We start from the raw sequence: 27195 nt of genomic DNA on the forward strand, positions 1-27195 counted from the left end.
AACACGTACAAGGGAGTTAGTGAGAGCTGCTGGGAAGCAACCACAGTAAATATAGACTAGAAACCTAGGAGATAAAAGTTGAGTGTCAACCATTCATATTCCTAACTTCATTATTTAACTGTGGCTCAAGATGCTGTAATCACTTTAAGACCTCTGCATAATCAGGCTTCCAGCAACTTTATAGTATAGTACTGCTGTATATACTGAAGTCAGTTACTGATGTGTTCTGATCAGGGCTTGTGCTGTTACCTCGCTTAACACTAAAATATACTGTGGCACCTAAGCTATGGAGCTCCAAAGTGTTCAACATGACATTAATAAAACAGTATAAAACACATAAATGAAGCAATAATGTCTGAGTTTAAATCATTTCTTAAAATATTCCTGTCCTGTCTGCAAAATGGACAGGAAGTTTTGCCTAAACGACGACAACACTTACAGCAGCTTTAAGTTTGTTTAAATATTCCACTGTTCTATTATGTCTGTCTGTTGTGTTTGTCTTTCATTGTGAAGCACTTTGTGATGTTTGCTGTAGAGTGGTGCTATATAAATACACTTGAATCACTCAGTTTTGCTTGGAGAGTGACAACACTAGCCACGCAATGCAGCAGCTCTCACAAACATAATACACTGTTGCAGCTATAATTTTACATATAACCACAGAAGCACATGGGAATATACAGATAAACCCACCAGCATATTTATAATTATTCTTGTTGATGTGTTATTTGCATTGATGTCAAGTTGTTAAGTGTTGCAGTTAAACAACAGTCGTCTTCTCTTCAGGCTATGCACTGCCACTGTCTTTGTGGCCTTAAAAAAAACGATCTTTTTCTATATGTATTACATTGTGTTTTGGTGGTGTAATGACTACATCATTCATTTAGGACTAGCAACATGAGTAGACCAGTTTAGTTCTAAGTTTAACCCAGTTATCTAAAGCACAATTGGGAGGAAAACGACAGCTTGTGTTTAAAACTATTACTCAAATTGTCAGCTGATAACATCCATTAGATCATGCATTTGTCCTTACCACAACTGTGCATGCATGCTATAGAATGAAAAAATTGTGAAATGTTGCACAGAGTTTAAGAGAGAAATAAGACAGAGTGTGTTGACCTTTGTTTTCACTATTCAGATTAAGTGTTCACAGCCTGAAAGTCAGACCACCTTATGGGGTCATAACATAAATTTGAGGTTTTGTATGATGATTAACAGGACAGCAAAGCAGGAATCACACTTGTGTATAGTAATACTGCACCATCGATTCCTTGTTTTCTTATGTATTATTGTTTTTGCTCTGATCAAATCAAACTGAATGACAGATTCTGGAGGCACAGTGTTTTGGGAGGGCTGTAGAGATGTATACTGTATATTTATTTCCATTTTTACTTAACTGTTTTTTTGGGGGAACCTCTTATGATGCATTTTAATGCCAGGTGTATTTAAGGTTAATGGTTTTATATAATAATTGCTATTTTTGCATGAATACATATCTCTTCCTGAGTACTTTTACAAAATAATGACACTATTTGTTGTAATGATTTGTATTACAAATGTAAGTGTTTTATAGTACTCTAATCTGCCAGTGTACTGCTGAATTTCAACATGAATGAAGGACACCTTGTTGAATAATCATTACTGGTTTACAAAATCTGAACTATCAGGAGCAAGGTGAGCATGCGATGAGTTTGTTGTCAAGTAGCTGAGTTTTCCATCTTAAATATGGGTAGGGTGTGCCTATAAGCTGTGTGTTTGCATGAGTTGGAGGAATTTCCTGTGCAGAGCATCAGCTTTCAAATTGCCTGGCTAGTCCTCAAACTCCTCATTAGACAGGTGATTATGTTATGAAGATAACTTTATTCAAAATCAATCATTTTGTCCTGCTCCAATACAACTTCTTTTTAAATTTCTTTTGTATAATTAATGTATGAACTTTAAATGCAGCTGTGTACAAGTTCATTAGATCAATAAAAAATCTTTAAAAACAAATGTTCACATTGCATTTACTACAAATCTGGACCATCAGCTACACTCACTGATGACAAGCAGTAAGTGACAGATGGAAGATTAAAGAACACTTGATGGTATTTTTGTTACTGTGGGGGTTTTCTTAGGACCCAAATGCAGATATCGGAAACAGGAAGTTGGTGAGTAAGGATTTTTTTTACAAACGGTGATTTCCGGAGGGTCTGTTTGGCAGAGGACATTTAGCAAATTTTTCATGGGAGCAACCCACATACTCAGCTCTGCTGCTCATCCCACAAATGTATGTTCCTTACTAATGTGGCACCATTTAAAAGGGAAATAAACAGGCTTTCCAACGGTATAAGATTTATTGCCAAAAAGCATCGTTACAACAAAGAAATACTCTACCAAACACAAATTTCCTTATTTTTTTGTGGTATGTTTATATAAACCAAACTTTATTTAAAAACACGCAAATAAACTTGCTTGCCGCATTGCATTATGGTACTTGTAGTTAATTTCTGCGCTTCCTTTGTTGTCGTTTCTGCAGCGCTCAACTACTCCGCCATCATGATGTGTGCAGAGAGCACGGTGTCGCAGACAGCAGAAAATGGAAACGGTGGTTTGTAATTTCACTCAAACATTGCAGACAGAGGACAGTTCAGTACTTTTGTTTTATCGCATTATACGCCACAACACCAGCTAACTCATGACACTAAGCTAGCCAGTCAGCTAGCTAACATCAGCGTGCTAACCGGCTCGAGTTGTGTTGCCATGCTAATGACGTAATTTACGCTGTTGGTGTCACAAAACAAAATAGTTAATTGACATTTTGTAAAGTTGTGTTTGTCAGTTTCAGGAAACAAGAGGACACCGTGTCCGTTACACGGCTGTAAACGGGTGTACGCAGACTTGGCCGCTCTGGAAAACCACATCAAGGAGCATGAGATCTCAGCTCAGTCCCTTCCTGGTGAGCTCCCGGCTGTGCATGTTGGCAGTGAATGAGATAATTGAGCTGTCACTGGCCTGTTGCTGTGTGGCATTAACGTACACAGCCCGTCAGAGCAGCTGCCACCATGTTCCCCACACAGCAAGTCTGTTTAAGAGAAGACCTGACGTGTTCTCTAACTCAGTTCTCTGAGCTCACACCATGTCACTGCTCATTCTGATGCTAGGCCTTTCTGACCCTGACAGTTAGAACATGCCAATAGCATGCTCATAACATGCTAATAAAGGGCAGGTTGTACACAGCAACACTGAATAAACCATGGCAGGATAGGACAGGATGGCTAAACTACTTTGTGTCCTCTCCACAGGAAAGGTCTTGCTGTGCTCCACTGTTGGCTGCGATGGTTCCTTCCCAAACATGCAGAAACTGATGGAACATATGAGGCATCATCACAAGCCCAACATATTCTTCCTGTGAGTTAATTTCCTTTATTTTTTAGTAAAATTAGTAAAAATGGTTTGAATAATGTGATGTTGCTTCTTTTTCTGTAGGTGTGAGAGCTGTCGCACAAAGTTGCGATCCTACCGTGGCCTCCTGACTCACCTGCACACCTGTTCCAAAGTGCCACGGGGCAAAACAAAGTCGACTGAACCTATGCCCCCTCTGGCTACTGCTGTGACCAACCCAAACATGACTCCCATGGCCATAGACCAGAACCCTCCTCTGCTGGACTCGGTGTCTACTACCCAGGAACTACCCTTCCAAATCCCAAACCCAGAAGGTTCCTTCCCTGCTGCTGTCCCTCAGTCAGACACTGCTGAACCACCTCACCTCGGTCCCCCCTTCTTGTCTTACCCAGAGATCTCCCCTCCCCAGCTTGCTCCTCAGCAGCTCACAGAGGTAGCTCCCCAGCCTCAGCTCAAGAAAGATGCCTCTGCTCTGCCTCATTCTCTAAATGTAGCTGGCCTGTCAGCAGCTCCTGATCCGGCAGATAACCAGGGTCAGCACCAGACACAGACCAGGTCTCCTGGATCAGCTCCTCACTCTCCTCCTGGGTCTTCAGCTGTCTGGAAAAAGAATCAAGGTGAAGCCTCTTCTTAGCCTAAAGCACAAAGCTGTAACCTGCCAGATGTGGGGACATGTTTACTTGGTTCATAATGAAATCATTCCAGGTGCCAAAAGTCATCTAAGTTATACAAAGCTGGACACAAGCAACCCACCTCTGATATTCTCAGTGTAGGCAGCTGTGTGAAAGAATGTCTATGTAGTTTTGTATAATATGTACATACAAATCTACATTGACATTTGAGGCTGATCTATTAAGAAATGAAATAAGTATTCTGACAATCAAATTTCAGCTGATGATTATGCCTAAAATGTGGACCCTTGGGGACACCACTCTGGTCCGGAATGTAGCTTTTTGCCTCTCAGAACAGAGAGAATGAAATTAACTATAAGTTTTGATTAGATTTGACAACGACTCTGCTGATTGTCTGTCAGGACACCATGCAAAACATTAACCCCCTCAAATGTAATGTCTTTGACTACAGTCCTCCCTGTCAAGTCAATGTCCGTAGCAGTTATGTGTTACACAGCCATATTGACCTTGGTATGCCGATGGAGAAATGCTATGAACAAGCTAAAAATGGACGCTAATTGTATATAATGGCTAACTGGTGTTGCACTCACTTTTCTAGTCTACTGACAGCTCAAAGCACTTTACAATATTTGTAATATTCACCCATTCACACACACATTCATTCAACACAGAAGAAAAAAAGTCACACTGATTGTGTCGTATCATTGAGGTTTAACAGTGTCAGAACAGCTGCCAGTACATGTTCCTGTTAACCTCAGCTGTGGCCAATTATAGCACCCACACTTGTACATGTAAACCATCTTCCCACCATTATGATCAGTGATTAATGTCTACAGCGCCTATTGAAACAGACTTTACAAAACACTTGACAATTCAGGATCAAAGGAAGAGATTTTCAACAGGGAAGTAATGGCTCCAATGTTGATAAGTCTGAAGAGAGAAGCTGCTCTGTGGTCTTGTGGTACAGCAGTGGATACTTCCAGACGGCAGCAGGGTCTTTGAGCATCATCTTCAAGGTTGTGTTGGAACCTTTCTGTAGCTGGGGTCTGTAGGGTGATGTGAATCTTCTCTGGGCCAGAATGCAATAGCTCCATTGTTTTGTGATTATGAGTCAGTTTGATGACTGAGAAACAACATTTTGAATTGGAAAGTGTTACATGCAGTTCCTTTATTCAGACATAAATTTGTCCTTTCACCCATTAGGTATGGCATGCAACAGACGAATCCTCTGGGAGCACACTAAAGGCCGTTACACATGTGTGCAGTGTGGCCACTCGGTAACCAACCGTAAGGAAATGACTCTACACATCAACACTCGTCACAGCGGTAACAAACCTGCAGAAGACACAGGGAACTCTGCCACTAGCACGTAGTGTGGAACCAGGATGACTCATTTCATTCGGGAAGCAAATGCTGTCTTTTTGATGTCCTCTCGAACTTATCTTACTGTTGATGGAATGTTCTTTCAAGAGTTTAACCAAGGAGCATCCATATTGTCCTCACATTTGAAAACACTTCTTACCTTGAGATAGGTCCTTACCACTATTTTTTTATGGCATTTTGTAATAATAAAAAATATTTTAAATAATAAAATATGTCATTCATTCTAGTTTATTCATTCAATGTAAATAAGTTGTCAGAAGTTGATGCTGTCAGGCCTGCAAATTCCAGATGAACTGAATTTGGGTTTAAAGGCTCAAACGCACTGAAAGAGACTACTGTGCGTGTTTTGAAGTACACCCACTGTTTAGAATGGCCAAAAACACAGATTATTTTCACCAAAGTCTTACAAGAGTGTTGTGCTGGGTGACATGTTCAGTGTGGCACACTGATGTTTGTAATAGTTTTTGAAAAACAGTGCAGCTCTGCGGCACAGGCTTTGACACACACACAAGTTTATAGATACATGCACTGTATTGAATGTAATAGACTTGGTCTATTGACAGTTACATCAAACTTGCCACCAGTGCCAGCCAGTCATTGAACTCTGAGCTGCTCTTAGATGCCATTCTTTGCTTTCGTGTAGGATCCTTTTTCCTTGGTGCACATACCATCAACATGTACTTATCAAATTATAAACCAAGCCCCTTAATAAGAAAGACAAGGTAAAAAAAAAACAAAAAAACAAAGCAGTTTTTATTTGGGTGAGTCAGAATGAGTTGATACAAGCACTTGCCTGTTCAGTGCCAAGAGATTTTGGTCAGCTCAGGCTTTTCACCATGCCTCAGTTCATCTAAACATGCCCCTGATTAACCACCATCTCTAACTCTATTCTTTCCATTTGATTAGCATTACATGCCCACCAGGCAGCGAGCTTTACAATAATTAACACATCAAGACAATACCACATGACAAGAGGTCCCACTTGATCATTAACATGTGTATTTATAAGACATTACCACATGCAGACTGAAGTGCTGTTTTCAGCAAACAAATTCCATCACATGGATGAAGGAGAGTCACTGTCAGCAAATAATCTATATATGTATTTATTAAAAAGCATGGGGGGGCGGGGGGCTTTCTCATTGGTCTGTCATAACATTATTCAGACAGTTTGTTTGACAGCACGTCCTCCCATCAATTTTTGTACATGTGGGTTTTAAAAAGAAGCAATGCATTTATGCTCCATCTTATATTGGCTCATGATCCTGTAGTTTCATTCTGTAAATTTCTGTTAATAAATCAAAACCTGCTAAAAATCAACTGGAAACTAATGCGCTTTTATTTCACGTGATGGCAGGTTAAGAGAAAAAGAAATAAACTTAGTAAACAAGTGAATACAAAAAAGATTAAGTGCCAACTGTCCAACCCCCAGATCAGGCAATGTTGATTCTTTCTGTTTTATTACCACAACTTTGTTCAGCTCAGTTCTCTTGAGGCTTTAAAAAAATCTCTTCTCCTCAATTGCGTACATCTTTCCTGCTGGAAGCTTCCGGAAAAATAAACTGTTGCCTCTGCTCATGTTGCCCTGAAATGAAGAGAGGAGAGAAGTGTTTAGTAGTTGCTGGTGTTGCAGAATACATGTAACCAAAAGGCCAATTCTTTTCTGTCCATTTGAATTTTGACACAACTAATATGACCACCCAATGGTTGCATGTCTCCACAATCACTCAAGTTGCAGTTTACATCCATGTCCAGACATAATATATGTAGTGAAGATTTTAAAGTAATTTAATATAAAAGGTATTAAGTGTATCTGGGTGCTAAATGGATGCATCAGTGTAGTGACATGTATAATTCTAGTGAGAAACATGCATTTACTTTGAGCTGGCAAAATGCGGCTCGTTAGCAGGAGTCCTGGGATAGCCAATTTATATGCCAAAAAAAGCAGGCCTTTTTATTTATTTTTTTTATTTGCAGGGATTTATTGTGGGTAACTTGTATGCACTTGAAATGTAGCTACTGCCATCCTTTCTCAAGTTGCACTGAGCAGTCTTGGTGGAATGGTTGGTGTGAGACTTCTGTAGATAATGTGTCACAGTTGTCCTGAGTTGTGGTGCATGTATAATGAACACTGGGTACAGTGTCGGAGGAGGAGCCCCATTCATTTTGATGAAAGCTGTTCAGTGGCACATGAAGATAAAACAGGTGGACCTCCTGGGTATGGTAAAGACTCCATAGAGCGAGTGACCTAGGGACTTCGGCCGGCTGAGACGGCTAACTTTTGGTTTAGCCCCTGGCGGACTCGAATAGGGATAAAATGATTTAGCTGCATGGCTCTTCTACACCGAATGCATCAAATTGTGACCGTAAGAGTCATTTCACAGGGGTTGTGATGCTCTTTTTGGTCTCCAGTACAGTGACGTGATTACACAGTTTGGACACTAAGTCAAACCTGCCACTCATCCTTGGGGCTTGTTGTGGTGCTATTACTGTCTAATTCATGGGCTCCTAGTATGTTCCACTCAGGAGCACCTGAGTCATGTGTAACACCTAGTGGTAAAATTCAGTAATACTCTTTTGGTCTGGTAATTGGTTTAATATCTAACTGGTCTGACATTTGTTTACATAGTGCAGTGTTTGACGGCCATGAGGTTCGACACCAAAACAAAAGGGTACGTGAGCATACTGGCAAAGAACTGGAAGAAAAAAGCAGAGGAGGAACATGAGGACTACAAGCTAAGGACAGACTGCTTCTCAGGTAAGATAGGCGAGTGTCCAGCTGGGTTGTTAATCAGCCTTTCTTTCAGATTTGTTATTTGGCCTTTTTTGTTTTCGGAGTAATCCTGGGCGGGGACAAAGTTCCCTGTCGGAGGCAGGCGTTTCAGGGCCTCAGCTGCTGATAGTAGCCTTTCAAGTCGCCTCGAGCCCAGCATACTCCAGAAGATATACAGGTAAAGTTTTAATAGGTAGGATCTAGGGGTGTGCAGAGCAGCCGATATTTGTATCCGTATTTGTATTTGTTGAGGGGGGAAAAGTATTTGTATTTGTATTCGAGTAAAATTCAAAATAGGCGTAAAAATATATATTTTTTTTGAGTTACACTTCTAATTTTCGTTATAGTGTAAGTATTCTTTAATTATCCATTATAATAATTATGGATATGCAATATTGGTTGATGTTTTTCCATAAATCCAGCAATGAACATGTAACAAGGAATGTCATTGAAAAGAAAATAACATAACAGCCATTACCTCATCCATGGTTAAACCAACAACTAATAAAATATCATTGTGAACATTATGAACCCCACCACCACCCGTCCTTGTTGGAGGACGTTGAACAGACAGAATAAAAACAAATAATACTTAAAAGAACTGTTCTTTCTAATGCACAGAGCTCCAAGAACTAAACTTGATCTGTAAATAATATGACATAGTAGCCTGTAGCTAACGGTCATTATGCTTCTGGCCTCTACCTGGTCTTTTTACTGAACTTAACCAACTCCTTTCTTCATTGCCTAAAACCCAACCAAAGCACCGAGCAAAGAATGTTTTTTCTCCCCCGGTCTGCTGTCAGCAGGGTCGCCGGCTGCAGCAGCCTCGCGCCCGTGAAGTGGGCTCAAGCCGCGTTCAGCCGCGCTCGAGCGGAGCGGGGGAGAGAAACAATGTGCATTTCTTTTACTCTGTGGAAGATCTCCCAACGGAGTGAGGGACAAAGCAAGTGGGACAGATCTGCCCAGTCCCTGAGCAGCGCGCGTTTCACAGACAAGCCACAACGCAGAGTGTAAACAACGTCACCTGGTTCAGCAGCACCATGGACAGCTGCGGGGGCGGGGTGGTCGGAACAGCGGTGCTTCGACCCCCCGCCCCCGACTCCTGAACGTCACTCACTCACTAACCCGGGCATGTACTGCGGTCTCATGAGGAAACGTAGCTTTTTGATATGATGTTTTTCTTGTTCCCGAATACAAATATTTTTTAAAGTATTTGTTCGAAATAAGTATTCGTAAAAAACACGTTATTTGTGCCTTTCCGAATACCGTATTCGGGTTCGGCTCCACCCCTAGTAGGATCTGAGGAGTTTGTTCTTATATGGCTGGACAGTTCATAATTATGGCCGGTTGACCCTACTCCTGGTGTGGGGGAAGCTGGGCCGGAGATGAAGCCGTTTAACTCGGTCGAGTGGTCTCCTGGTTCAAAGGTAGATGCCCAGATAAAGCTCAGGATAGCTTGTTTGCTCTCCAGCAGGAGAGGAGGGAGGAACGGGAGTGTCAGCTCCGGAGGAAGTTGGAACTTATACAATTGGAGGTGGAGGCAGAGACTGCCATTAAGTTGCGCCAGCTGATGCTGCAAAAGGCTATGGTCTGTTCTCCTGTCGGTGCCCGGTCTTCTGAAAACACTTGCGACGTAATTAGAAATATTTCTCTGGTTCCCCATTTCTTGTGTGGATTAATAGAATTAAAAAACATTAAAAACATTTTAATAACTACCAGGGTGCCCAAAGTTGGCACGAAGGTTAACCAGCACTATGGTAGTAATTTATTAAATAGATGACAGAAATGAGAGCCTCTGTTTTTATCTCCTGGTCTTGTTTGATGAGCCTAAATTTAAAAGTTAATAGGAGTAAATATATATTAAGAAATTAATTACGTGAACTGTCAATGTTTACATGTTGTGATCCATGTGATGGTGACTGATGACTAAACAGTGCACAATAGTGCACCCTCTGCATCCTACAAACGCAGTGCTTTACGTGACATCTGCATTTCTCCAGTGTTTGTGGCACAGGTGTTTGGATGCATTTACCTCTTTGCTTAGATGCCTCCAGCAGTCCACCCAGGTGGGATATACTGATGCATAGGGTGGCAGGCCTCCGGCAAGCCTGTGGAGACAGTGTAAGTATGACTCTGCTTGATTTTACACTCAGGAGGATTCACAACAGCAAATAATCTGCCAAGTCAACTCACCCGCAGTTATTGACGGCCATGAGGTTCGACACCAAAACAAAAGGGTACGTGAGCATACTGGCAAAGAACTGGAAGAAAAAAGCAGAGGAGGAACATGAGGACTACAAGCTAAGGACAGACTGGTGTGCTGCTGTTGAAGACGGCCATGTTTGTCACTCACCCCCGTCACAGCCTGAGAGCAGTTCTTGATTTCTCCTGTGTGACTCATCTGGACACAAGAACAACAGTGTTAATTCTATATTTTAGCTTGAACTGAAGATGGCTAAACACAAGCCCTCAACCCTCAACGCACTTTTACATTTTTTTGTGGTGCACCGTGACTTTTTGTCGCAATTGTCTCAAGCTGCTGGTGCTCTTTTCTGCACATACCAAGTTCTCAAGGAGATTCTTAATGGTCTTTGATAAACTGCATTACCATGCAGCACTACATAACGATTACGTTTAGGTGTCACCCGCCTACTCTTCTCCATCGGGCTGACTGTTGCTTCGTTTGTGTGACACACTACAAGTAGAGACAGTGTCCAAGGATGCACAGGCCAACAGTCAGACTGGCTAGCAGTAGCACACTACAAGTAGTAGTGTGGGAAAATCCTGGCGCTCCTGATGTCCAGTCTAACACTCCAGTGGGCAGCTCTGAGGGCCGCTTGTAGCGCTGAGTATGTGAATATGGACTTTAAGCAGTGATGGTTGAAGGAACGGCTACAGCATTCAAGAAATAAAGCTCCACACTGCACATGCGCAATTCTATCACAACACTTCTTGACGTTGTAGAACAACAGTCTACTACGGGAGGATGCCTGGTGTGCCGTACTCAGGAGTACGTCAAAAAGTGTTTTAAGGTAGTGTTACAGCCCTAGTGTTGTGGGCGTGTTTGTGTTGTGTTTTTGTGTTGTGTTTCCACTCAAGTGTCGACCTCGTTCCCCCCCTCCTCCTTGCCCGTGTGTGGAGGTCCACACCTGATTCTACTTGCCACTTAGGCCGGGTGATATAAAGTGCTGCTGGTGCCAGTGGGCTGGGCAGCTGTGGTGTGCAGGAGCCAGAGTGTCTGAGCTACAGACTGCACATTTTCTTTTGGAGACAAATCTATTTTTGTTGACCAGTGTTACTTTTTTGTAAATAAACTCTTTTCTAGTTTAACAACCACACCATGTTTCTTTCCCCTCCTTTACACTCGGTTTTATTTTACTATGTTACTCCCCTCATCCCCTGGCCTTACAGGGACGTAACATATTTGGGGACTCATCCGGGATCGTAAAAGGAGCCAGAGAAACTGCTGGTGGAAGTTGTCCATCTTTGAGCATATTGCAGTGGCTGAGGGATGCCAGGTACCCAGGCTTCTGTGAGAAATTGTGTTTTTTCTGTCACAAGCCTGGTCATCTAGTGGCTGAATGTGAGTCTCTGAAGCGTAGGCAGCACGATTGGATTTGATGGAAAAGCAGCCTAAGGCTGCAATATAACAAAACGTGAAAAAAGTGAAGGGGTTTGAATACTTTCTGAATGCACTGTGAATGTTCACTGACTGGTGTATTTCAGGCAAATTTTTAAACCGAACCTCTATTAAACAATACAGAACCTTTAATTGGACTGATAGGTATGAAACACGTGGCTTACCGAGTCATCTATGGCGTATGTATTGATGAGGTGAGCCAGCAGGTTACAGATCCACAGAGACAAGACGTCTCCGAGCAGGCGAGGGATCAAACCACTAGAAAGCAACAAACACATTTCTGATTAAAACATCTTTAAAATGAAGAAAAGAATCAGCATACTGGGTATAAAAAAAAAAAAAAACACTGCAAGACAACAGACATAGCGCATGCCATTTATGAACGATGCCGTTACAAGTCAGAAAGCACAATTAATGTGGCAGGCTATCACACTCGGCAATCCTCCAACTTCTTGCTCTCACTCCAACAGTAAGGAAAAGTTTAAATACTATTCCCTTAAAAAGGCGCTCTGTGGAACTTCTGTGTGGTACTGGAAGCCGGTCGTTAGTTTATGTTGGCGGACTCCATTTCTAAACTAATGTTAGCTACTGTTGTTTTCTGAAAGGGGAACGGAGAGAGGCACTGAGACGAGGCACTAGAGAACGTGCATAAAGTCATGTCCTTTGGACTGTCACTGAAAATCTGACCCGACTCCTTCACGAAGAACTCCACAGTCCAGTAGCATTAAACAACTTCAACAAACCCTCCACAAGCTTGTGTAGGCAACGGAAGGAAGCAGGGAAGGACTCGCATATGACCAATAAAAAAGGTAATAAAATGCCATAGTCTTAAACTAATAATGGTGACTAGCAGAAAAAAAACAATTGTTTTGTCTGTGAACCTTGACAGTTATTATTGAGCCAAATGTTATACTTTTGTTAAATGTTTTTGTTGTTAAGCCATGTTCACAATTACTTATGTGTCTTTTGTTCTGTCACAGCCAAAAGCAAAAAAAAAGGGGTGGCATCTTCTTCTGTCACTGATTGTGATAAATGATCATATGATACTGTCTCAAAGCAGTCGCAAGCCCCTGAATTAAATCTAATTGAAATCATATTGTGGCAAACCTTTTGTCGCATTATCATGACAACACCCACTAAAGTTGAAAGTGCTTTTGAATGACTACAACTTTTGAATGTGCACAGTTGATTGGACAACAATCTGGTAATATGTGTCATTTGATTTTTGTTAAGCATTTATCTAGTTATGAAGGCAGCACTTCATCCTGCTGGAAATATGAGTTGTTTGTCCCTATGGGTGTGTGGTTTTGTGAACTGTGTTATGTGTGTGAGAAAAAGATAAGAGGAGTCAAACTTACGCAAAGAAGCCCAGTATGCCTTCTTCTCTGTAGACTGTGATGATGGAGTCGAACACCCCACTGAGAACAGAAGAAAATATATTTTTTAAGTTTTAATCATTTTCATGGCTCTACTCAGTAAGGTTTATATCTAAAACAAAAAAAAAAAATGTACCTGTATTTTGTTTCTCTCCCAATAAACTGGACCATACATCGCAATGTAATCACTGAAAAACAAGTTGAGTAAGATACATTTGACATACAGACTAGTGCCTTCCCACTCAGATTTGCCATATCCAAACTAAAAATTCAAATGCATCACAACTGAGACCACTTCAAAGCTATAAGACAACCTCTGAAAGTATCACATGCATAATGTTTTGGTAGGTCAGTTTAAGCTATCTGAAAGATTCAAACTGTTGCAGACATTCCTGACATACCATGAAAGGGATGTGTGACAATGGTGGCACAGGAACGAGCTATCATCTCCTTGGTTGTCTGTGGAAAAGGTAGAAAACAAGCAAATGAGATGTACGTAAAAAACATCACACGAGGTGTAGATGCCAATACATATACATGTGTATGCGAGAGAATGCATTTTTATTTCACAAACATTAACTCACAAAATTAAAGACGCTAATTTTATTCCCACTTTAAAAAAAGAAAAAAGAAATCGCAGTCAGAAAGTATCAATAAGGCGCAAGTGTTTGGTGAGGATGAGGAAACCGCAGAGCAGCTTCTCAAGACCAAAAGTCTTGTCTATTGTTTCCCCAACTGCTGGAAAAGTGAACAGGGTTAGCCCTAACGTAAGGGAAGACAACTCCCCTTTGCTTCCCAACTACAGTCAGGAATTTCAGCAAGAAAAGTTAACACGTGCAGACATCACTGAAAATGAAGCCCATTCATTTTCATTTTGTGGGACAACGAGATGGATTCTAATCCAAACAGTACATCTTCCTTATGCACTCTCCTAAACGCTCTCCTGGCTGATTATTTGATTGAATATCTCCAGCCTTTCTATTGTTTCCTGGAACCATCATCAGTTACTCACTGCTTTTCTTTTTGAAGCTGTGGAGGGGGTCTCTGATTGGTTGAGGTGACAGGAAGGGCAGAACTTTCATGCTGCAGTATATATTTGTTGCAAGTATCAGACAGACAGACAGAGTAAAAGGTAGGTTTATAAAATCAATGATGATTTTGAAACATTTCTCATTCTTTCAGAAACTGGTTGAAACTTAAAGGGGAACTACCGTTTTTTACAACCTGGACCTTATTTCTAGCATAAAATACAGTAATTTACTCACCCAGATAACTTCGGTGTCATTTGGAGTCGTTCGGACAAAATTAGATCCAGTGGAGCGCCGTGTATATCCATATAATGCGAGTGATTGGGGCATCGAAGCACAGCCTCTATATAACGCATTATCTGCCGCAAAACTAGTTCATTTCACCAATATTTTGTTATGATACGCTAGTGCTATTCCCCTCTGAGTCCGGGGTTGCCTGTTATCAACATCCGGGGTCTGTAGGTTGACCTACTAACCTCTGACCAAGATGATGTAATCTCTGAAAGCCGCGTGCACCCATGACAGCCGGCTTGTTTACCTGTAGTTTGCTACTGCTAGTTTTTTGCAACATGGCTGAATATTTTTCAGATTCTGAGGTGGCGGACGATGACTTTGTTTATGATGGACGTCCTTACCGTTTTGAGCCAGAGTACACGGATGAGGAGCTCGTTGAAAGGAGGATGCGGAGGCAGAGAGAGGAACAGCTGGCCAAAGAACAACAAACGGCTGCGGCTAGGCTAGACGGCTAGGTCAACCTACAGACCCCGGATGTTGATAACAGGCAACTCAGAGGGGAATAGAGGTGGGTGCAATTCATCGATGTGGCGATGCATCGCGATGCGTCACGTGACGATTCGGCATCGATTAATTAACGTCGATGCTTTGCTAGGTCCGCGCATTTAGACAGAAGGCGGCAAATTGGCGGTCTGTTTTGGTCCGCCAATTTGACGCCTCTGAGGGTACTGCCGCCTCCATTGCTATCTAAATCCGAGGCGTCAATGTGCCGGCAATTGCGGGACATGGGCGGAGGTGTCGATAACGTGCACTGTTGTGCGACCCGCAGCCGGGAGTTTTAAAACCAGGAAACAGCTGATCACAGCAGTCAGTTCATCACTTCATCCGCGGATGTCAAGATGAGCAACTGGAAAGCCGCTGAGATCCGGGAGATGCTACCGTCTCCTCGGTCTCTGTAGCTGACAGCTAGCGGACACAACCAAACAGCTAGTAGCTGCTGACTTTCAGCTGTTGTGTTGCAAGCTACGAACGGTCACTACTTTCAAATTAAAAGCCCCCTGCTAAGAACCCAGTTCTAAAATCCAATGGGGTGCAATGTAAAGCTCTTATTTTGAAGACAACTTTGTTGTCACTGATCACTGCCCAACTTCGTGCTTCACGCCACGTCACGTCACATGTTTACGCCTCATTAAATCCAGGGCTTGACTGTTTTCAGTGTTTTCCGCCAATAGAGGGGGCTCTCCTGCAAGTGGAGCTTTCCCTGGTCAAAGTTAAGTAGGTCAAAGTGCAAATGTTTACATGGTCATAAAATAAAATATTTTGTGTCTTTGAAAGTGAAATGTTCAAAAAACCTTGTTATTTACTTTGAGTGTAGTTTTAGAGCAACGGAGTTAATTGATAGGCTATTTATTTACAAATATAGCCACAGATGAAGACAAAATCAATCTTGTATGGAAAAAAGCATTAAAAATCGCAATAATCAAAGAATCGTGGCCAATAATCGAATCGAAGCTCCCATAATCGAAATCGAATCGAATCGTGAGGTACCCTTGTTGGAACACCCCTAGGAGGGGAATAGCACTAGCGTATCATAACAAAATATTGGTGAAATGAACTAGTTTCGTGGCAGATAATGCGTTATATAGAGGCTGCGCTTCGGTGCCCCAATCACTCGCATTATATGGATATACGCGGCGCTCCACTGGATCTAATTTCGACCGAACGACTCCAAATGACACCAAAGTTATCTGGGTGAGTAAAGGATCGTATTTTATGCTAGAAATAAGGTCCAGGTTGTAAAAAACAGTAGGTCCCCTTTAATCAAACAGGGCAGCTTTTTTGGAGTCTGAAATTATTTAACAAAGTCCAGTCAACTGGGGGGAAGGTGCCTGTTTAACAGAGCTGTTGCTGACCTGTCGTAAAGCCTAAATATAAAAACGACAAACCTTGAGATGTGAAAGTTGTCGGGGGACTTGTTTGAGCTACATTATATTCAGATAGGCAGCTGAGGAGTTAAAACCCTTTTAAAAACACTATGGGTTGAAAATGCATTTAAAAGGTAAAATCAAAGGATAATTAATGTGATGAAGTGTTGTGTTATAAGTTACAGGCACTGTACAGACGGCCCAAGTTTGCTCTTGTTTGGTGTGTTGCTTTCTAGCCATATCTCATAACTTGTATATGTGTCTTACCTCGTTGACAACGTGCTGTAGGGAGCCCTCCACAGCCTTCTGCTGACCGCCCACTACCTGGTTAACAGCAACAAACCTCAACATCATACATCTTTACAGATTTTTCTGGCCATTTAATGCCAAAATACAGTAGACAGAGCCCCCAAAACAAGGGGAGAGAGAGTTGGGGGATGACGTGTAGCAAGGGCAAGGACAAGGTCCATGGCCAGACACTGCAGTTCATGTCCGGTGCCATAATCCCTAGGCCACCAGAGGAAACAGGGATCATCTGTCTTGTTTCAACACTCAAAAATTCAAGTAACGTGGCTACTGCTAATAGCATACACACTATTCTTTCACAACAAACCCACGAGACTGAGTCACCAGTTTTGTGCAAGTTCAGTTCACCTTTATAGTTCAAAGTTTGGAACTTGGAAAGAAGTTCACATTGCCAAAAAATTAATTTAGTACCCTTTTGTAATAAGCTGCTCCAAGCTTTTTGACACCAATGGGATTTTTTTTTCAAGTAACATCTTGTCACCCAACCTCATTGTCTGGGGATGTTGTATACGACATACTAAATATCTCTGAAAAGCTGCCATTATTCATTTGTTGTCCAGAAGGATAGTATTGTGCCAATGAGGCCTCTGGTGAGATTGTATCTCTTTGAGCAGCTTTGTAATCCAGCCTTGAACTGCTGTGTTTTTTGAGACTTGGTAAAATAAATCCCTATTTGATAAATCCAACACTGTATGTCTTCTGTGATTATTTATCAATTTTCCAAGTTTAAAACATCTATTGTTGTTTTAGCATGATCCATTGGCAATTCCAATGATGCCTTAGGTTGAGTCGGTCAACCAATCAGAGGCTGTGTTTCTGACAGAGAGCATCCATTAAAGCTATACAATATCGCCCACTTCTGGATTTGTAATGAACTGTAATAAACTTGATTGACCTGCTTTGATTACCCAATATTAAACACTATGACCCTTTTCCATTTTAAAGCCTGAGAGGGGGGACATGGATTACACATATGGATGGAAGAGAACAGGTGAACTCGGGGAGGAACAGATGAGGAGTGAGCAGAGAGGAGGCAAGTCAAGGACTTCCCATATCAAAGGGATTGTGGAAATGTTCACCGAACACTTCACAATAACAGACAAAAATCAAGTTGATGAGGTAAAACATTCACTACAGTATATTGTTTTCAATTTAACACATGTTAAAAAGGATAAGCAAATGATCACATTCCGTTTTATTTCTTAGTCAACTTTTTTTGGCATTGGGGTTGTATTTACCGTTTTTGAAAATAACAATTGAACTGTGTCAATGTACATAACATCTAATTTATAAAAGTTTAAACAATAAATCAGAAAGAAAGCTTACCTGAGCTGTGCCTTGTTCCTGACATTTCTGTAAGACAGCAGAGGTTAACATTATACAACTGTAGTAACAATAATATATATTGAATGAATATCAACACTTTCAAATACAAGAAAAGGAAATTAAAGTAATTCTTCTTGGGAAAATCTACAGTAAAAATAATGCAAAAAGTGGGTTTTTAAGCTCCGAAGCTATATTTAACAAGATCTGTGGCACTCAGTTTTTTATGCAAGACCAAATAACTTTTGACAGGACATGTGACAGGACTACATTAATACTACACAGAACCAAAATCTGTGTAGCTTCAAACTGACTCTCTTTAATTTCTCTCATCCTGATATCACTTTCAAGCATCTGCAGGATTCATGTTTAGTGACTGCTGGTGACCAACATTTCCTGTAATGCTGCTTCATAAAAAAGCCTTTAAATTACTATATAAAAGGTAATGTAAATATGTAAATGAATTAGCGGAGCCACTTTGTTAGCGGTGATTGTTCGATAGTAATGCAGGGATTGAGACAAGCACGTCATTGGTTTAAAACACACCTTCAAGCAGGTAGCCCAGTTGTGATTGAAATGCAAATCCTGCTGTGCCGAGTACATTTACTGTATCAGCGAGTCCAGCTTCTTATGCCGTAAAAAAGCAACACCTCCTGGAATTCTACCTCTATTCCCATCCAGAAGCCAGTTGTAGACTCCCCAGCCCCAAGAAAATTATCATTAGAAGAGTTTCGTTCACCCAAGTTTTGCTTTGCTTAAAATGTCTCTTGCATACATATTTTTTCACAGTTCTCCAAAAGGCTGTCAACAACCATGCGGCAAGCTTTATACCCTGCACTCTGGCCCATATGCAGGCCTCGACAGTTGTATAACCTCACCTGAATGGACATTTGGTAACATTAATGAGTGTCCATAGCACCAACAGGCACACTTATTATCATGATAGAGCCAGACAAATACACCCTCTGGCCAGAGGTCTGGATTGTACATTTCACCAAAGGAGCTGAATGTACTGCATGCAGTGTACATTTTTTGACAGATAACCTGACAGTTTTTCTTTAAGATGCCCAGGTAAAGTTTCAGCATCTAGGTCTGTTGAAAAATTAAAACTTATATCATTACATCCTCACTTTTATCTGAAGAACAAGCCGAAGGTATAACCCGCAGATTCCACTGGATACGGTACGGCTGCGTTATGGCTCCGCCACGGCGGCGGAGCTGATCCGTAGCACTCTAGTCTATGTGTTAACTTCCACCAGGTCCGCTGCGCTGCGTGTCTGCTGCGTCCCAGCTCTGCCAGTCCGCAGCCCTGTGGAGCACATACGCAGGACTTCTATTCTGGTGAACGCCGCAACACAACGCAGCAATTCAGCCGAATTTAGCACAGAGCAGACAGGAAGTCAGGCACGAAACAACAACAAGACATCCAGTTGATTTTCAAAATAAAACACTCCGTGTTGATACAAACACAAAAACCTCAAAAAAGAGACAAATACAAGCTCTTCTTCTAATCCGTCGGTCGGGAACACTTCGTGTTGTTGTGTTTATAACACATACATATAACTGCGGTTGTGTGTGATTATGTAATTATCGGAGCTGCGCCGTGGCGGACTCAAAACGCAGCTGGTGGGGGTTGCCGGATGAGAACGATGGAGCAAAATCGTACCGGAGCCGTAATGCAGCCGTACCGTATCCAGTGGAATCTGCGGGTAATGGTGGACTGGATCTATTCAGACTTACCTGCACAACTTTGCTGTGTACAACGGTGCCAATGGTGCCAGCACAAAGCCTTGGACCAAGCCCTTTGAAGAGACCCACTTTTCCATCAATCTTGATGATGTGTTTTGCTGAAACATTCACACAAAACAAAGCAGGACACGTTATAAATGGGATTTTAAAACAAAGCTATATGATGTAGATGTAAAATAGATGGAAACCCCAATCCTGTAATTTAAAAAATTCAGGTCCCACAATCAGTATGTGTCCATGGACATTTAAGTCGAGCTACAGTCATAGCTACATTAGGCCATTTAATTGGACTACTGCCATTTTCCCAGTATACAAGTACCGGGGTGAATCGATTTATTGATGGAAGTCTGTGACTCCAGTCTGTGACTGTCGATATGCACCGTTTATTTTTATTTATTTATTTTTTTAAAAAAGGTTGGCATTCCTCATTTTCTTTCTGTGTATCTGTTATTTTATTTTCGGTGATATCAATGAAACAACTATTACCTATGACCAAAATACATTCATCAGCATTTGAGAAAGAAGCACCGGTTTGGGATTAATAGCAGTGGACTTTGAAACGATCACGCCCCAGGAAGGAGAGGGGAGAGATCCAGGATTGGAACCATGCTAATCCAGTTTGGATTTGAGGCTGCTCCTGGCTAATGTCTGGTCGCAGGAAAATTAAATGGACAAATTGGACTCAGCTGACCAAGCAATGGGAAACCAGAGACTGTTGTATCACATCTTTACAGAGAACTGTCTCCACCACAACATCCTAGAACAAGCTGTTGCACTTGACAGGTGGAACGTGTTCCAAGCTGACAGAGTGCAGGACTCCACTGAGATGAGGAGAGGTGGACCGGATGCACAGTGTTTACCTGATGTCGAACTTTTAATATCAAGATGCCGCCAATATTATCATCACGATCTTGTTGCTGCTGCTGCTGCCATTTATCCCGACACATAATCAGAAAATGCACTACTGTTAGGTATATAAAGTTGTGGTCAAAAGTTTACAGCTAAAGTTTACAGTTGTAAAGAACATGTATATCATGTCTTGAGTGCCAATGATTTTTTACAGCTCTCATTTTCCTGTGATGGAATGAGTGGAACACATACTACGAAAAAAACATTCATGAAGTTTTCATGAATGAAACTTCTTCTGACTGATTCTGATTGATAACAGCTGATGACTTTTCTCGGCCCATTTTAATAGGGCTTGTTTGATACACCCATTACACTCAGCTACAAACACTACAATGGGAAAGTCTAAGGAGCTCAGCATAGCACATTATTGATTTGAACAAGTCAGGAAAGTCACTTGCAGCCATTTAAACTCACTTACAAAACTTACAGTTTTGCTTTGCTTAAAATGTCTCTTGCATACATATTTTTTCACAGTTCTCCAAAAGGCTGTCAACAACCATGCGGCAAGCTTTATACCCTGCACTCTGGCCCATATGCAGGCCTCGACAGTTGTATAACGTCACCTGAATGGACATTTGGTCCCAAGATCAACTGTGCAAACAATTATTTGTAGCTATAAAGTGCATGACACAGTTGTGTCACTGCCACAATCAGGAAGAAAACACAAACTATCAGCTGCTGCTGAGAGAAAACTGGTCAGGATGGTCAACCTAAAACCAGACTTGAACCCCATTGAGAACACGTGGACTATGCTGAAGAAACAAGTTTGTGCCACAAAACTCGCAAATTTTATTAAACTTCACTGATTCCGTCAACAGGAGTGGTTAAAAATTCTGCCGCAGCACTATCAGAAGCTTGTGGATGGCTATCTAAAGCAACTTATCGAGGTGAAAATGGCCAAAGGACATTTAACCAAATATCAGAATTACTCTATGTATATTTTTGATCAGCAGATTTGGTCGCATTTTCAGAAGACCTGTAAGAAATTCATTATTGAACCAAACTTCATGAATTTGTTTTGTGACAAAGTAGTATGTTTTCCATGTGTTCCTTATTCCATCACAGAAAATGAAAGTTGGAGAAAATATTGGAACTGAAGTCTGCCTATGTATACCATATACATGTTCTTTACAAGTGTATGTAAACTTTTGACCATGACTGTATGTATGCCATATGTTTGTGTAGCAAGAAGGAGTTACAAGCTTTCATTTCATTATGCAACCCTGTGTTGTATAATGACAAATAAATCAAACTGAACCTTGAACTATCAGATAGCTCCCAAAGATATTGATGATGTGGAGGTGGAGGCTTCAGCTCTGACAAAGATCACATTTTCCTTCATTTTCACAGCCTTAGAAAAAAGCAAAACACTTCTTTCCTGGGCTGTACTAGTGCTTTTGCACAATTATCCCAGTAAAATACTATGTGCTAACAACTGCAAATGCAGTTTTGCTCATTTTTAAATCTGTTTGCCAACATATCACAAGCCCACTGGATTCAGGGTATTTTAGTACACTATTAAAATGAACTCTTAGAGCCTTGAAACTAGAGTCCAACCAATATATTGGTTATCAGCCGATGTTGGCCTATCTCAGATACATCTGTATTTGGCATATTCATATGTTGTCTAATATGAGCTGATACTTTTTGATGCAATTTATAACTTCCTAGTGAAATTTACCGTTTCAGTACCCTGTCATTTTAGACATTACAGTTTATTGTTAAACTGTAAAATATCCCGCTTCCATTACATGTCTTTGTCAGAAATGTTTGACAACCATTTGACAGATTGTGCAAATAATGTGTGTATATCGGCCAATATATCAATATCGAAAGTTTTTGCTACCCGGTATCAGTATCTGCATCGACCGGGCTCCACTTGAAACACTGCTGAACATAGCTAATGCATCAGCAATGTTTTTTTTGTTTTTTTGTAGAACGACACAACAACACATAAACGTACCATTCCTCTAAATCCAAACTCAGATGTGCACTCCAATTGTATGATCAGGGCTGGAAGATTCATATACTAGTTATCAACCAAAGAGCAGTTAGTGTAAATGACTTGTTTTCAGAAGAAAATATCACACAGCAAAGATGACGATGAGGAGCCAGGGCTCCAGACTGTGACCAAATGGTCGCATTTGGCGACCAAAATTTGAGACAGTGAGACTAAATTTTACATTTAGTTGTTCCAAACGCGGAAGGAGAAGGTGTCACTTTCAGCGAACAATGGCGAAACGAACTCTTGACGCTGCAAATTTTGCAGTTCATGGAATTCAATTTCTGCATTTATTATCAAAGTATTTATCAGTAATACAGTAAAAATGAGAAGAAATGTGAATATTTGTTTTGCATGTTGTTTATGGTGTGCACCCCTAAATTTTGTGATTGTGCTCCTAAAATTGTCAGTTAGGGGCCACTGTGCTCCTAGTAAAAAAAGTTAGTCTGAAGCCCTGGGAGCTCTGATGAAAAGACTATTACTGTTCCTTCAGAACCACTGTTGTTTGAGCCAGAGTATAGGAGGAAATAGTGCTGAGAAGAGCAGGAGTCAGACATCCCACTATCAGGACTCTCAGTTAAGCTATCAAAGTCGTGCATTACTCTTGATGTTCACACTAGAGGTGTGAATCTTCACTGGCCTCACGACTCGATTACGATTAAGCTGTCAACGATTCGAATGCAAAACTATTCTCGATGCATTGTGATGCATCTCAGTGTATGACATCCTCAACAATCTATATTGTTGCACATGCCTACTTTTACATCATTTAAATTCTCCTTTTATTCAGAAAGACCTTCCAACAGTCAGACTACAACAGTCTACAAAAAAAGCTGTATCTTTTCAAAACATAAAACATTACATAAACAAAACATGTATCCATCTGCATTGCCTAAGACGTTGGTTGTAATCTACAACAATATTGTTTTCACAAAGCAGCTTTAAGATAAGGCATTTATTGACTCAGAGTTGGATGGCAAAGTTGACAGTGCTTCCTCAGATCTTGGCTGATTAGCTGGGCTTGCTGTAACAGTTATTATTTATGGCTGCAGATGCTAGCTTCAGGTGAAAATGGCTAACGTGATTATTAATCGTTGTGAGGCAGAAGGCACGCTCAGCGTGTGTCTCGTCCAGTTCGAGCTTCCCAGCAAGATCATAAAATCCGAGATGTGCCCCAGGATGTGCATTTTAAAAAACACACCGCAAGTTGTTTTTTTTTGTTTTTTTTAATAACGTGCAGATGATCTCTGCCTCCCTCTAGCATACCTCCTACATAAGAAACGTTAGCCTAATGTCCGCCCACAATTCAAAGCATGGGAGCAACCTAACTTTATTGTCCAGCTGAGGCCGGACAATCAACAATCAACATAAACTGCAGGCTCTGATTATGCTCTGTATCGATGCAGAATCTTCCACGTCCGCATCGCGATGCATCTTATAATCAAGAAATTTCCACACTACAAGATTTTAGCCCAGATTTTCCACTCACTAGTGTTTTTTAGAGATCGCCAACAAAAAGCCCCAAATCAAGGGCAGGTCAATGCTGGCTCTGATGAGCAACAAATGGCATGTGTGAACTGTTCAAAAAAGTGATTGTGGAGTTCACTGACATCTCCCTAAGATTCTTTTCTTTTTCTCCCTTGTTTTTTGCTACAAATCAGCGCTCAAACAACTTAGACTGCTTGGACAGCATCATTCCTGTGTCATGTCTGACATGCGTCACCCCCTGTCGCTTAACAGTCATGTAGTGTGGAAACCACAACAACTACTTCAGATTACAAGACAGAAACAGCACAGCAATCTGATGACCTTAAAAGTCATGTAGTGTGGCCAAGGCTTTAGTTACAATGGATTGGTCAGAAAAGGTGTGCGTAACAGAGCAGAGACTGTTCAATCATCTTTGAAAATTATGTATGAGGACTAAGGGTGTTCCATTCAGGATTTGCTGGAAGCAGAATTGGCTGATCACTGATCACCGATCAAAAGGACGTTTATTTACTTTGTCATCCATAGTTGTTAGTAAATAGAGGCATAGAAGAATCACCATTAAAATGTTGAGGAAATAAATAATTGTATTTATTTTATAGTGATTTTAAGAAATAGGTTTAAACTAAAATAAATTCTCATCTGTAAACTGTAAAAAAAAACAAAAAAAACAAACAAAAACAAAACAGAATTAAGGGAAAGTAAATAGGACACAAAATTTAGAAACACAGAATTTGGGGAAAATGTCTCAGTCTTTGTACTGAGGTCTTTGTGCCCTGAAGCCACCACTCCACCACCTGGTCCCTGCTTGTACCTTTTTATTTTTATCGCTGACAGAAGACGTACGCTGATGTAAAGTGTCTGTAACTCCAAACTCAAAGTACTTTCACCTCTACACTGTACTCAGCTTAAATACTTCAGCACATTTACTAATTGTAAACATGTTGTGTTGTCACATTAAACTGCAGTTCACTGTTTAACACTTCATGTTCCTCTGAACAGAAAAGCTCAAGTCCTGCTGTGGTCCAGCTCGCTGTAAGCTGTTAGTGCGTTCAGTGTTTGTTCTTGTGGTTATGACTAGTGTGGCATAATTTTCCTAAAACCACAATAACTTGCAGCCTCTGGTATGATAGTTTAACATTTCCCATCTGACAACCCTGGATGTGCACCTTATCCCGTAAATGAGCTCACAAATTTACAACTTGTTCTCATAACATTTCCACAGTACTACCACTACAACTAAAGGCATATTGTAATGTTACATTATAGTAGAGAGAGACATTTAAAGCACATCTCTTTCTGCCCTCTTCAGACCACTGTAACAAATATCTTAGATTTAATTCTGAAAAGGACTTCATCTGGACAATAAGACTCACCATAAGCAAACAGTCCAGGAAGCTGGTAGACTTGTCTGCCAAACAGGTTCCTGCCCAGGGTTGGAGGGAGCGGCTCATGTCCTACCTAACAATACACACATCAATAATTAGGCAAAGTTATGACTAATATTTAATCTAACTGCTATCCAGAAGCACTTTCATTGTGCACCACAGCAGAAACGGAGGTTTTCGCCACACTTCCTGATTTCTTCTTGACCCGTTTTATCAACTTGTTGCCATATCCGTCTTAATGTTTTGTTCGCTTTGTCAGATAAATTCATTTTAGTCTTCACACGATGCAAACTTTTGTATGTGTGCTACTTAACCCGACTTTAAGATGTTGGCTAAATACTTAACTATAACGTTGACGTTAGCTAGTTAGCAACCGCTAGTGTTAGCTTACAAGCTATGTTAGTGGGCAAAAGGGCACCAGTCAGTAAATAACAGGCTCACGAATACTGTGCTCGCGACGCAGTAATGCAAGTAATTTGTCATTTGAAAGATACATTATGATAGTAAGCTAACAGTACCATCTGCTGTAAAACAAACTATAAAATAAAACAGCATGTTAGCGCCAAGAAAGGTAAGCTGGTCCCTGACCTTTTACTGCTACACGGGTCAACAAGGCCACTGTGCTTTAATCTGACAGGAGTGGAAACTAGAAATCACCCTGTCATCTCAAGAAACAATGCTACAACATAGAACGCAGCAACAGAGCTGCTCGGCTGACAGCTAAGCTACCTAGCTGTTCTGTAAAGCAATTAAATGTAACGCAACCTTATATGCCTTATCTTGTTAACGTTAGAAAACATAACTCATGCATTTGTGAGTACGGCTCAGGACGAATGTACATTCTGCCTACATCACATTTAACAAACAAACGACATATTAATACAGTATGTATGTATGTTTGTAGTAGAACTGGTTCACACACTCGCTTCCGCCCACTACAGAGTATTTTGGAAACAGAAGGTCATAGGGACAACAGTCGGACCAGTTCTTTAGCTTGATCTTGTCGTCGGAGCGATTACTGCCATGTGTATTATCTGCATGCTGAATTAAAGAGCCCATGACAGTGATTCGTCAAAGTGCTTAGGTCTTCTCTACACTGTACATTCATTTACTGATAAGCGAGGCAACATTAAACTGCGCTATTTCCAATGGAGTTTGACAGTTTCGTCTTCAGGCTACTACCTACTTGAGTTCCACTGTCACGCTATACGGCTAACAAACCATGAGTAAAGCTGCTCCTGCACCAGCAGCATCTTCCCAGCGTCTATACGAACACTTCCCCTCTTACCTGGATCAGGACTTTAATGTACATCAGGGGGTGGGAGAGGACGGTCAGCCCTGATCCCAGCAACACTTGACCACACGTGTCCGCCATTTTTGGAGAGACAGGGGAGACAGGAAGTTGTTCTTATCGCTCTTGCGTCATGTAGCTCCCATATTTATTGTCATTATAACTGTACTGCCATCTAGGGTTTACAGTCGGCACGGACTCTTTAGTTGACCTTGCTGAAAAAAAACAACAGCATAAAAGTAAGTAATAGAAGAAAAACTCTAACGACGGTAACAAAAAAATGACAAATTGATAATAAAAATAATAAGTTAGATTCATTTTCTAGAAAAAGAAAAGTAACACGTATAAGACAACAACAATGCAAAAC

At 41.0% G+C, this 27195-nt stretch overlaps 2 protein-coding genes across 6 annotated transcripts; one reads left to right on the forward strand and one right to left on the reverse strand.

Annotated features, from left to right (window-relative positions):
- The first annotated feature begins 2131 nt into the window (after window positions 1-2131).
- znf414 (zinc finger protein 414) lies at window positions 2132-6719 on the forward strand. 5 transcript variants are annotated; one of them, XM_084363189.1, is made up of 6 exons: window positions 2132-2150; window positions 2519-2590; window positions 2822-2938; window positions 3285-3390; window positions 3469-4001; window positions 5220-6719. In XM_084363189.1, exons 2-6 carry the CDS (start codon window positions 2539-2541, stop codon window positions 5387-5389), a joined length of 978 nt encoding a protein of 325 aa, XP_084219315.1. In that variant the 5' UTR covers window positions 2132-2150; window positions 2519-2538; the 3' UTR covers window positions 5390-6719. The 5 variants fall into 5 exon arrangements, with proteins under 5 accessions (XP_084219315.1, XP_084219317.1, XP_084219316.1 ...); XM_084363191.1 differs by having other exon boundaries at window positions 2135-2150; window positions 2519-2587; XM_084363190.1 differs by lacking the exon at window positions 2132-2150 and adding an exon at window positions 2349-2404.
- On the reverse strand, window positions 6134-26936 carry mtch2 (mitochondrial carrier homolog 2). The gene is made up of 13 exons (XM_084363235.1): window positions 26826-26936; window positions 25526-25610; window positions 19745-19851; window positions 18008-18034; window positions 16643-16699; window positions 13590-13647; window positions 13325-13376; window positions 13171-13230; window positions 11977-12070; window positions 10526-10573; window positions 10366-10433; window positions 10205-10280; window positions 6134-6984 (listed from the first exon to the last, which is right to left on the reverse strand). The coding sequence occupies exons 1-13, from the start codon at window positions 26910-26912 to the stop codon at window positions 6898-6900; spliced, it is 906 nt and encodes a 301-aa protein (XP_084219361.1). The 5' UTR covers window positions 26913-26936; the 3' UTR covers window positions 6134-6897.
- Between the last annotated feature and the right edge of the window lie 259 nt (window positions 26937-27195).

The sequence above is a fragment of the Pagrus pagrus genome (assembly GCF_965226575.1).
Source record: "Pagrus pagrus genome assembly, chromosome: 1".
Lineage (NCBI taxonomy): Eukaryota > Metazoa > Chordata > Actinopteri > Spariformes > Sparidae > Pagrus > Pagrus pagrus.